This window comes from Maylandia zebra, linkage group LG9, assembly GCF_041146795.1.
Source record: "Maylandia zebra isolate NMK-2024a linkage group LG9, Mzebra_GT3a, whole genome shotgun sequence".
Taxonomy (NCBI): Eukaryota; Metazoa; Chordata; class Actinopteri; order Cichliformes; family Cichlidae; genus Maylandia; species Maylandia zebra.
The window spans coordinates 15469032-15482290 of NC_135175.1; the positions used below are offsets into that span (position 1 = coordinate 15469032).

The following is a 13259-nucleotide window of genomic DNA, read 5'->3' on the forward strand; positions in this document are numbered from 1 at the left end:
CATGAGGTGTTTTTCAATGTCCTGAATGTGAGCAAAGAAATTCAAAGTGAATACAGATTAATGAATAAATCATTAACTGAATGAACATGGATTGATATTGTACATTCAGCTATTAGATGATGATAACACCAGAGGTGCCCAACCCAATCTAACACTGTATATCTGAAACTATGACAGGCACGAAGTCATTCATGCCTGTCATATATCATCCACCTGGTCCTTACACAGTTTCTCTCTGATTTCTCAGACTTTTTATCTGATTTAGTTCTCAGCTCAGATAAAATAATTATTGTGGGTGATTTTAACATCCATGTAGATGCTAAGAATGACAGCCTCAATATGGCATTTAATCTGTTATTAGGCTCAATTGGCTTCTCTCAAAATGTAAAAGAACCCACCCACCACTTTAATCGCACTCTAGATCAGTGGTTCTTAACCTTGTTGGAGGTACCGAACCCCACCAGTTTCATATGTGCAGTCACTGAACCCCTCTTTAGTGAAAAATAAAATATGATTTTTTTTTTTTTCCAAATTCAAGACACAGATATGTTTTTTTTACTGGTGCACAAAATGAGCCGTGCATGTCAAGGCGGAGGCTCTGCCGAACCCCTGAGACTGACTCACCGAAACCCTAGGGTTTGATCGAACCCAGGTTAAGAACCACTGCTCTCGATCTTGTTTTAACATATGGCATAGAAACTGAACATTTAACAGTGTTTCCTGAAAACCCTCTCCTGTCTGATCATTTCATGATAGCATTTACATTTACAATAACTGATTACACAGATACTCTGGATACTGTAGCTCCTGTGAAAACTAAGGTCTCAAATCAGAAGTACCTGACTCCGTGGTGTAATTATCAAACACATAGCCTAAAGCAGGTAACTCGTAAGCTGGAGAGGAAATAGCGTGTCACAAATTTAGAGGATCATCATTTAGCCTGGAGACATAGTTTGCTGCTTTATAAGAAAGCCCTCTGCAAAGCCAGAACATCTTACTATTCGTCACTGATTGAAGAAAATAAGAACAACCCCAGGTTTCTCTTCAGCACTGTAGCCAGGCTGACAAAAAGTCAGAGCTCTTTTGAGCCAACAATCCCTTTAACGTTAACTAGTAATGACTTCATGAACTTCTTCACAAATAAAATGTTTATAATTAGAGAAAAAATTACCAATAATCATCCCACAGATGTAATATTATCTACAGCTACTCTTAGTACCATTGATGTTAAGTTAGACTCTTTTTCTCCAATTGATCTTTCTAAGTTAACTTCAATAATTACTTTCTCCAAACCATCAACGTGTCTTTTAGACCCCATTCCTACAAAACTGCTCAAAGAAGTCCTGCCATTAATTAATTCTTCAATCTTAAATATGATCAACCTATCTCTAATGATCGGCTATGTACCACAGGCCTTCAAGCTGGCTGTAGTTAAACTTTAACTCAAAAAGCCATCTCTAGACCCAGCAGTCTTAGCTAATTATAGGCCAAACTCCAACCTTCCTTTCATATCAAAAATCCTTGAAAGAGTAGTTGTCAAACAGCTAACAGATCATCTGCAGAGGAATGGTTTATTTGAAGAGTTTCAGTCAGGTTTCAGAGCTCATCACAGCACAGAAACAGCTTTAGTGAAGGTTACAAATGATCTTCTTATGGCCTCTGACAGTGGACTCATCTCTGTGCTTGTCCTGCTAGACCTTAGTGCAGCGTTCGATACTGTTGACCATAATCAAATCAATCAATCAATCAAAATGTATTTATATAGCACATTTTTAAAGCCCGAAGTACACCAAAGTGCTTTCCAGTAAAATCATGATACAGATAAAAATCACAATATAAAATATAAATTACAGATATAAATAAAATATAAAATAATTACATAATCTAAATGCAAAGCCAGATGTAAATTATCCTAATTCGCCTTGAATGCCAGGTTAAACAAATACGTTTTTAAACGTGATTTAAAAGACTGAATGGAATCTGATGCGCGAATATGAAGAGGAAGAGTATTCCATAACCTGGGTGCAGCAATGGCAAAGGCACGGTCTCCTCTGGTCTTCAGCCGAGACCTAGGTTGCACTAAGAGCAGTTGGCCCGATGATCTTAGTGCTCTCTGAGGGCTATACAGACAGAGGAGATCAGCTAGGTAGTCAGGTGCCATATTGTTTTGAATTTTATAAGTAAACAATAAAATTTTAAAATCAATTCGGTATTTAATAGGAAGCCAGTGTAAATTTGCCAGAACAGGGGTGATAGAATCGTACTTTCTAGTGCCGGTCAAGAGACGTGCTGCGGCATTTTGGACCAGCTGCAAACGCTGAAGAAGAGAAGATTGTAGGCCCAAGTAGAGAGAATTACAATAATCCAGTCTTGGAGTGATGAAAGCATGAATGAGTTTCTCCAGATCTTTGTGTGGTATGTAAGGTTTAGCCTTAGAAATTAGGCGTAGTTGGTGAAAGCTGGTTTTTACCACAGTAGAGACCTGTTTATCTAGTTTGAAGGAACTATCCATGAAAACTCCACGATTCCTAGCAGCATCAGTGAGGTGGTTAGCAACAGGCCCGAATGTGCCAGTCAGTTGTCCCAGAGGCATATTTCTATCAAAAACAATAATTTCTGTCTTCTTTTCATTTAAAGTAAGAAAGTTACGTGATAACCAGTCTTTGACATCGCTCAGACAATCAAACAGAGGATGTAGTGAAGATGAAACATCCCCAGTCAGGTGGAGGTAGATTTATATCCTATTAGAGCGATTAGAACATGCTGTAGGTATTACAGGTACTGCGCTGCAGTGGTTTGTATCATATCTATCTAATAGACTCCAGTTTGTTCATGTAAATGGAGAGTCCTCTTCACACACTGAGGTTAATTATGGAGTTCCACAGGGTTCAGTGCTAGGACCAATTCTGTTTACATTATACATGCTTCCCTTAGGCAGCATCATTAGAAGACATAGCATACATTTTCACTGCTATGCAGATGACACCCAGCTCTATCTGTCCATGAAGCCAGATAACACACACCAAACTGCAGGAATGTCTTAAAGACATAAAGATGGCCGCTAACTTTCTGCTTCTTAATTCAGATAAAACTGAGGTTATTGTACTCGGCCCTGAAAATCTTAGAAATATGGCATCTAACCAGATTCTTACTCTGGATGGCATTACCTTGGCCTCCAGTAACACTGTGAGGAACCTTGGAGTCATTTTTGACCAGGACATGTCCTTCAACGCACATATTAAACAAATATGTAAGACTGCTTTCTTCCATTTGTGCAACATCTCTAAAATTAGAAATATCCTGTCTCAGAGTGATGCTGAAAAACTAGTTCATGCATTTATTACTTCCAGGCTGGACTACTGTAATTCATTATTATCAGGATGTCCTAAAAACTCCCTGAAAAGCCTTCAGCTAATCCAAAATGCTGCAGCAAGAGTCCTGACAGGGACTAGAAAGAGAGAGATCATATTTCTCCTGTTTTGGCTTCCCTTCATTGGCTTCCTGTTAAATCCAGAATTGAATTCAAAATCCTGCTCCTCACATACAAGGTCTTAAATAATCAGACCCCATCTTATCTTAATGACCTTGTAGTACCATATCACCCTATTAGAGCACTTCGCTCTCGCTCTGCAGGCCTACTTGTTGTTCCTAGAGTATTTAAAAGTAGAATGGGAGGGAGAGCCTTCAGTTTTCAGGCCCCTCTTCTGTGGAACCAGCTTCCAGTTTGGATTCAGGAGACAGACACTATCTCTACTTTCAAGATTAGGCTTAAAACTTTCCTTTTTGCTAAAGCATATAGTTAGGGCTGGACCAGGTGATCCTGAATCCTCCCTTAGTTATGCTGCAATAGACGTAGGCTGCCGGGGGATTCCCATGATGCATTCAGTTTTTCCTTTCCAGTCACCTTTCTCACTCAGTATGTGTTAATAGACCTCTCTGCATTGAATCATATCTGTTATTAACCTCTGTCTCTCCTCCACAGCATGTCTTTCATCCTGTTTTCCTTCTCTCGCCCCAACCGGTCGCAGCAGATGGCCGCCCCTCCCTGAGCCTGGTTCTGCCGGAGGTTTCTTCCTGTTAAAAGGGAGTTTTTCCTTCCCACTGTCGCCAAAGTGCTTGCTCATAGGGGGTCATATGATTGTTGGGTTTTTCTCTGTACCTATGAAGCGCCTTGAGGTGACTTTTGTTGTGATTTGGCGCTATATAAATAAAATTGAATTGAACTGAATTGAATTGCTCAAATACTTTGAGTTTATCATCTAAATGTTACAAACAAACTTGGTGTGTTCGATTACAGTGCCGTCATTCTCTCAAGAAATTACAGCCAGAATTCCTCCTGATGATGTCACATTTTCAAGAAATGTTAAACAGAACATGCACTGTAAAAAAAAAAAAAAAAAAAAAAAAAAAAAAACTGTCAAATTTACGGTAAAATACCGGCAGCTGTGGTTGCCAGGAATATACGGTGAAAAAAATGTGGAATCTGTAAAAGACAATACGGTATACTGGTTTTGTAACCCTAAATTTTAAGGTAGACAACGTATTATTTTACCAAAAATCATGATAGAAAAAAAACAAATATATTTGTTAATTATACAGCAATTTAATGTAAAAAAAAATGCAACTTTCCATAGCTTTTTACGGATATTTGCAGTAAAAAAAAAAGTTATAATGTAATATTATTTACAGTAATTTGTTGTTAATTTAACAGTAATAGGATAGACCCTATTATTGTAAATAACTGTACAAATAACAGAAATATGTTAAACCTTATTAAAACCTTTGACAGTAAAAGACACAGTGAAATTGTATAACAAATTACAGCATTTTATTTTGACCAGATACATTTTCGGTAAATTCCTGGCAATCACAGCTGCCGGTATTTTACCGCTAAAAATACAGTACAATATGAGGAACATAAATGGTTTACCGTACATTTTACATTTGCAACCGCTAAATATAGAAAAATCTAAAGATGCTCATATACAACCAAGGTAGAGAATATTACTGATAAACAATGAGAAAATTTGACATACCATTTGAAAACAGACTAAACATATCATTTTCTCTATTCCTACAAAACAGCATAGATCCTGAGAATACAGCATGTGTCCATATATATGGCTGGTAATCCATGGAGGAATGAATAAACATGAAACAAAATATTACCTGCCCCTGACCTATCAACAGTAATGAGTCACTGGGTCCTGCCTTGGTGAAGGAAAGGACTCAGTGGAGTTTCTAATGCGCATGGTGTCGAAGATACAAGCTCTGCAGGAGTACTTCAATGTCCATCAGGAGTTCACTTTGGACTGGCAGGATCCCCTCTGCAGCAAAAAATTGACAAAGTTTGATCAGTGCTTGAGCACAATGCACAGAAATGAACAAAACGTGCTGCCAAAAACAGATCTAATGATAAATGATTTCTTAAGTGTAAAATATACAGTTCTTAAAGGATAGTTATTGTCAAAATGCAACTTGGGCTGTTTTTTTGGTTTTTTCTACTGTAAACGAGACAAACTTATATCTAAAAGCATAATTACGACAAACGAGCCGTTTTTGAGATTGACCGTGATTTTGTTTTGTGGTCAATAGCCAGTGAATGGGAATACTAGGGGGCCGGGGCATAAATTTGAGCGCATCAAAATCGATACAGTAAAAAAAACAGCCCAGGTTCCATTTTGGCAATAGTTATCCTTTAAATCTACTTATGTAAAAGTGATACATGGACAACGCAGCCCTAATCACAATCATAATTTGTTGGAAAACGTATTTAAGTTTCCTATTGATTTATCATAGAACTTGAACTTAATGGCAGAATGCATGGTGATGAGACCTATCATTCAATCTACATTTTATAGTGTATGAAACTGCTCACCTGGACATGAACCTGAGCTTGGCTGATTAAGATTAGTGTCTCCTGTCCATCTTTCTTTAGCAAAACTTGAATAATACCACTGCTTACCTCTTATTGAAACTTTGGGTGCAGACTTAATTGAAGAGCCTCGTATAAACAGGCAGGGTGTGATGTTTAGGGAAACCAAAGAATACAGCCGCCATCATTTCTGCCAGAAGACTCATGGGGTGCAACGAAGCTTTCATTGTGGACTGGCTAGATACCTTCTGTATTCAGAAAGAAAACAAGAAGGGCATACACCATAAACAATAATAACTGACAAAAATAATGAGACAAGAAATTAAAGTAACAAAATAAGTGCAAATCAAGTTTCCCTGTGTTGCAGTGTAGCTGAATGTTTTTCAACAATTTGATTTACGGTAAAACACATACCAAATATTTTCAGCCAAGGTTTGTTTCAATCTTTAGCATGTTTTTCCTGCCATTGTCTTGAAACTGTTTCATCTGTCCCTCTCATTTGATGCTGTTTACAAAAACAAAACAGCAATATTGTAAAGGGAAAAAGGAAAATGAATTTAATGGAGAAAAAAGATTATGACCTGAAATCTCACCATTTCCTGAGAGTCACAGTGTCAGGGTCCTGGGACTGGGCGACCCAGGATCCCTGAGCAGTCATGTATTATTATTATTATTATTATTATTATATGTATTTTGGTATTGCTGCTGCTCTCCTCCATGATTGTAGATGTGAGTGTGTGTGTTATGTCTGCGGGGATGCTTGGAGGATGGAGCTCAGCCACCTGCAGGCCTGAGGGGTGTGGCCCTGCGTCGGGGGAGCTACTTAGGAGAGTCTTGGAGCTGTGTGTGTGTGTGTGTGTGTGCGTGCCCGCAGTTGTAAGTGTCCTGACGGCTGCGTCTTTTGTTTCCCGCAGGAGGAGCGTGGAAGACACGGGAGCAGCGAGCACCGGGGGGTGCTGACATGGGAGCGGAGAGCACAGAAACACGGACTATTCACGGGGAGACACGACACGGGAGTCTGGGAGAACACGGGGATTTATTGTTACTTTCTACCATCACTGTAAATAAACGCACTGTTTATACACAGAGTACCGCGCCTGGGTCCTCCTTCCCCACTCCTTCCACGGTGTGCCATGCCATACCGTGACACACAGGTCCTTTGAGTATCCTTATGGTTTCTGCTCAAATTCAGTGTCTGAAAAGGGCAGGAACAAAACAAACCTTTTTAATCATAATAAAGACAAAATAAGATTTAGAGACAGACAACAAAGAAATGTGTAAAATATCTTCTTGAATCTGTTTACTTTACTAACCTTGAAAGAGACTCTTGGGTCTTAGCTGTGCCACCACCCTTAAGCCTTAAAACACATGCATCAGAAAACCAATGCAACAAAATTTCAGATGTCCTTCACTGACATTTTTATTGTCTTGAACATATTTTGACCTCCACACACTTGCTGCTAGTCAAATATATTGCTTTAATCAAATAAAGGCAAAACAAGCATCTAAAGCTTCTCCTGGCATTATGAAAAGAAGAAAGCCAAAACTGCTTAAGCTCTACACTTAAAGTCAACTAACAAATGTATATTAACCATTGTCAGGAAAACATGAATTTGACCAAGCACATAAGCTTGTGACATCACTTTTGCAGAAACGTACAGCTACAAAATGCTATAATAACAGTTAAAGTCAAGTAATGTTTGTAACAGACAGTGCTGTTTAAATTTCAATGTTAACAGTTCAGTGCAACACTTGTTTGCTAATTAGGGCAATACAAAATTCAAATAGTTTAAACTCTGTTGTATAGAATATAGAACATCTCTGAAACATCAAAAGTACAGTTCTCAGTAACAATCACTAGTTAGAGGGATTGTTTAAAGATGTATGGTCAAAACCTCTGAAAAGCATGCCTGTGATAACAGAAATCAGGTAAGAGCACAGTACTCAATATCAGCTGGGATAACTGAAAACATAAACAACACAGTAGTTCCCAGTCAAGGTACAGTTAAGCTGACTGTACCAATCTGTTCAAAATGTCTTTAAACGGTCTCTCGCCACTCGTGATCAGAGAGATCGGCGATGAGGGTGAGTACTCTTGGGTTCACATGCAGTGTCTTCTTCTTAGTTTTTTCAACTTTTGTTCCCTTCTCTGGGTTAATGTTGAAGAAACACCTTGATAAACACAATAATCCATAATAAAACACTATACAATGAAAAAAAAAAAGGGAAAAGTAAAAGAATTACCTCTGAAGAAATTCAAGTGTGGAGCCAAGTTCCAGGGGATAGTGGATGTTCAGGCAGTAGTAGCTACCAAGCATAAGACAGATTGCAGAGATGAAGTCAGTATTTGGTCATTTACAACTTTGTGGTCAATGCTGAGCATGAACAGTCTCGATGCAAAGAAGGAGGATCCTTGGAATGAAATACAAGTGTAAAAAAATTTAACTGTAAAACCCCCTTTACTATTCAAATGTGTCTTAAAATAGTGAAAGTGCAGACATTTAATATAGCGTATCCTTGCATTAGCTTAGGTTCTGTGCACTTCTGTGCACACTGTACTGATTTTCAATTCACCACAAACAATGATACATGGTGTCACAGGCAGGCTTTCCACTTGGACTTCTTTTGCCAGACATGTTTCATCAACATAGTGGAAGAGGGTCTCCTCTTTTTCATCGAAATAGGAGGAGCATTATATCTTTCAGGTCTTCTGAGCAGCCCTTCAGCTGTCCCCTCTGCATTCGAAGCTTTATGACAGCCTCCAAGACACGCTTGCTCTTGTCTGCACAAGTGGCTTTCAGAAAGTCCAGAAGCCATTTTCCCTTATTTTCCAGACTGGTGAGGAAAGTTTCTTTCAGCGGTACCCCAGTAAGTTCTTCAAAATGGACTGTCATTCCAATCGCCTGAAACAAAAAAGGCTACTCTTCTTTGAGGGTTTGCTGTTTATTGCTTTGCGCTGAGAGTAGTAGGTGCATTTCATTAGAGTTTTTACTTCTTCATGACTGAAGCTTGTCTGTTCACTGAGAATCTTCATACGTTCTTTCTTCTGCTGGGTTTCCAGTGTCTCACTGACTGGCAAAAACTTCATGTCCCACTTTATGCAGCCATATGTGTCTTGAACAGATGCTCGCTTTTCAGGTGTCACTTCATCAGTGTCATCTGATCCTCCCTGTTTGCGCTTCTGTAACACTGGTGAAGTAGACCTCTTCACATTTTCAATTCGTGCCTGAATCTGTTTTACCAAAGAGTGGTACCCCTGTCCTACCACATCCCCCTCTATGACATCCTGCAGTGACTTGGGATACATCGCAACCAGTTTTTTTGCAATTTCAGTCGAGGCTCTTCTACTTGGAGAGGCACAGGCTTTCATCATCTCCTTCACAATGATGCGGATCATCTCCCTCCGCAATCGAGGCGTTGGTTTTTTCTCTCTCTGAAGACACTGGATCAAGTCTTCTGGAAAATCTTCACTTGGAATTCTAAAGTTATCTACCCAGTCTAGAGAATATATTGGACTGGGTGAGGGGGAGGCAGAAAATGAGGAGCAAGAAGATAGAGACGATATGCTGGCCTGGCTTGAAATTTCCATATTTGGTGCTGTAAAACAATATCACAAACAATAGATTAATTGTACTTTTTGGACCTTGGCCAAAGCATAATAGAAAAAACAGAAAGCCCTTCGTGGCTATTGTGCAATGAAATCATAATACTTACTGGTTTGTTTCCAGGCAGCCAGCAGTTTTCTTGCCTGAACTGGTCTCAGGACAGAGTTCAGATCAGTCTCACTGATGAACTGCAAGTCCTCAGATGTCTCCACTCCTAATGATTGTAGTGCCTCCAGTACAATTTCAAGGATTAAGGCCGACAGGTCCGGCAGCACCTTAGTAATGGAACTCCTTATGCTGCCCCCCATTTCCGAGATGTCTGATAAAAGAATGTGAATAAAGGTCAATTTACACCAAGTGGTACCTTTGGTCTTAAAACATGAAGCTGATCTTGCTTGATACTACACTTTTATACAGTGTTTCGTAAGTACCAAACTAACAGCACCATTATTGTGACAGCACACTGTGTTTCAATGGAACCATTTGGTACCCATACTTCATGTAAGATGTTAATGGATAGAAATCAATTAAGTCAATGATGTTCACACACTGCATCTTTTCTTTTTCCTTTCTTACTGAGTGCAGATGATACTGAGAATGGTATTCTGTAACGTGCACCGACACCAGAAAATAAACACTGTCATTCTTAATCAAAATGAGAACTACTTCTCCAAACTCAACAGAGTCAGAGCCCCCTGTGACAAGGAAGTGTCCTTTCTTGTACTGTGTTCCCTTGTACATCATTTCTACTGTGACCTTTGTATTGGTTTCAGTAAAGTCAAACATTTGAACTGCTTCTTGAATGGCTTTACTGTACAGCACTGAGTAAAATGGAGAACCATCTTTGACTTTCAAGACAGATTGACACAATGACCCTGCTGCAAGATAGGCTTGAAACATCTGATGTCTTTCAGAGAGTGTATGGCAGAGGTTTTTGAAATTTTTCAGATTTCTGGCACACCTCTTGAAATAACTGTGCTTACTTTCAAAGCGCATTGTCCATAATCTTATCAGTGGGCCAAATTTCAGAATCAGTGCTGGGTAATGGCGTAGAAAATGGTGTTTTGGTCTCAGGTTGCATTCTGGGAACAGAGCTTTTCTTGACTCTAAATATTCTTGAATAAGAATATCAAGATATGCTACCTGAGCCACTGAAATTTTCTGAGCACACACCATGTCTACAATATCTTTCAGCTGCAGAGTTAAGTTCCACACATCATCTGTGGGGTCTGTCACTATGTCACCAACTATGAGAGGCAGCAATTGGAGGAAGTTCCAGTTCTGTATAGCCTGTCCTGAGAGTTTAGCTGCTTGAGGACTGACCTCAGATGGCTTTGTAGAAGCATCAGAGGCATGGTAACTAAACCGTTTGATGCGTCGGTTCAGAGTGGAGTAAGTGAACCATGCTTTTTTCTTTATGAAGTATTTCAGATACAGTGCCACATCATAAGCCAAAACTCCCTCAAAGATATCATGACCTAGACATGGTGGCAAGCCTGGCATACAAACGTTGAAGTATTTCAGTGAATTGAACTCTGACCTGAACTTCACTCCTTCGACGTCTGGTGTATTGTCAATCTGGAGGCGATCAACAGCAGAGTTGTAGTTCTCTTTGGTACGTTCTGGTCCACACAGATTTGGGTCAGCACCCTGAAATTCAGATTTCATTATCAGGCAGTACCTGCAGAACTTTGAAGAACTAAAGTTTTCAGTGAAGCCACCAATACAGTGAGAACCCAGATTATCACCAGCAATGCAAAACAAAGTTCCTTTGACTCTAGTTTCATCTGATGCAACAATCCCACTGTTCTCCAATTCTTTCAAGTCTGCCAGTAATTCAGAGAACACATTAGCATGACCAAACTCTTTAAAATCTTTCTCCCTGCACAGTAAGACAAGAGACATGTGATCTGTGTCTGAGCGTACATGAAGTGGCAAGTTTGCCACTGATGCATATACAGCTAATACCTTGTGTTTTGTCCTTGCAGAGCCTAAAGGGTTAGCGACTTCAAAGGCATCCTGGTAGAGTACTAGCTTGAGACATGATGGGTTTTGACCAAAAAAATCATTTGATTTAAAACAGCTTACTATCACTTATGTCACACAGAAAATCAGCAGGAGGCTCAGTAGAGGGCTCTTCTGATTTCTGCCACAGATCAGACTCTAGCAGACATCTCAAAGTCTCTCTTAAAGGCACATAATAGGCAAACCTATCTTTTCTGTTTTCATCTCTCCCTAAAAATATTTTCTTTGGTTCCACATAGTTGAAGGCTTTTTTAAAGGTCTGAGCTCTGGAGTGCACTGTCCTCAATGGCCCGGTATGACATGCAGAAAAAAGATCATAGCTTTTGACAGACTCGCAGACTTTGTTGATGTCCTCCTCTGATAATGATGTGTCATCTTTTAACAGTGATGCAAGTTTACCCAAACTGTATGTCTGTCCCAACTCATGTAGGTTCTGCATTTCCTCCACAATGTTCTGTTTTGTTGAAGCAGGCAGTAGAAACTGACCCTGCAATTTTAAGTAGAATAGTGAAACGTTTCTCAGAAAAAGATCACAGAATTCAGGGGGCATTTCCATGTTATCTTCATCTGTAATAGACTGTGCAGCAGGCTTGGAAATCAAGGGTACAAAGTCATCTGATGTGGTTGGAACAGATGATGATTGACATGCAGACTCTCTATATAAATCACCAATGCTGCTGTCTGAAAACTCTGTGTTTACGTGACGTAAGCAGTAAAAGATGATTTAACTATTTATTTGTTTTCACAGAAAATATTTATAATTTCAACATTTTATTACAGTAAAAAACAAAGTTTTATCCAGTCTCACAATTAACGGTTATTCAATCTATTTAATACAGTAAAAGGAAGTTTTTGGTTTTAAGCTCCATTACCGTTGGAATTTGACGGTGTTTTACTGTATATTTTACTGACTTTTGTTACAGTGTGGTCTGGTAACTTTATTAGTCACACTTTGGTAGCACCAGGTTGGATCTTCTTTTGCCTTCAGATCTTCTTTGAGTCATGATTTACATTCAACAACAAGCTGAAAACACTCCTCAGACATTTTGGTCCTTGTTGACATGACAACATGACACAGTTGCGGCAAATTATTTGGCTGCACATCAATCATGTGAAACTTCTGTTACACCACATCCTAAAGCTGCACCGTTGTATTTGAGTGCAGTGAAGTCATTGTGATGTTGAAGAAACCAGCTCCAGATGGTCAAAGCTTTGTGACATGACTTATCCATCTTGAAGCAAATTCATCAGAAAATGGTACACAGAAACTGTGTTCAACATGCACACACTTCTGAACCTGGACAGCTGCACTAAAACAAATACACAGTTACAATATCTACACAGTGCTAGTCTATATAAGACAGTTTAGGGATCTGAGGCTGACTTTGTGCTTCTAGCTGGAGTCCAGCCTGTTTAATCAGAAGAAGACTGACTTGGGAAATAATGAACAGTAGATGGCAGTAACACACCACTGATGCATCTAGCCTGCCAAACCCAAAGAAGAAGAACATGGCAGCAAGATTTCGGAAAGATTCACTCACTTTTTAACAATCCCATCAAATCTTGTAGATCATGATTGTAAGAGGCCTGTCTGAACTTAATATACAGATTTCATGCTGTAGTTAACTGTGTGATTTCTGATGGTTATGTTTAAGAGGTTTGTATTGAAAGTATTTTGTGATAGTTTATGGTGGGTCATGTGATTTGGGCGGTATTGATTGCTTATTTTAGGCACCTGTTCATGCAGTGTCAGT

At 39.3% G+C, this 13259-nt stretch overlaps 1 protein-coding gene across 1 annotated transcript; it reads right to left on the reverse strand.

Annotated features, from left to right (window-relative positions):
- Positions 1-4895: 4895 nt before the first annotated feature.
- Positions 4896-11132, reverse strand: LOC106675350 (uncharacterized). Its single transcript, XM_076888063.1, has 8 exons — positions 11021-11132; positions 9590-9799; positions 8450-9472; positions 8120-8287; positions 7189-8047; positions 6950-7070; positions 5966-6123; positions 4896-5327 (listed from the first exon to the last, which is right to left on the reverse strand). The coding sequence occupies exons 2-3, from the start codon at positions 9786-9788 to the stop codon at positions 8766-8768; spliced, it is 906 nt and encodes a 301-aa protein (XP_076744178.1). The 5' UTR covers positions 9789-9799; positions 11021-11132; the 3' UTR covers positions 4896-5327; positions 5966-6123; positions 6950-7070; positions 7189-8047; positions 8120-8287; positions 8450-8765.
- Positions 11133-13259: the final 2127 nt, after the last annotated feature.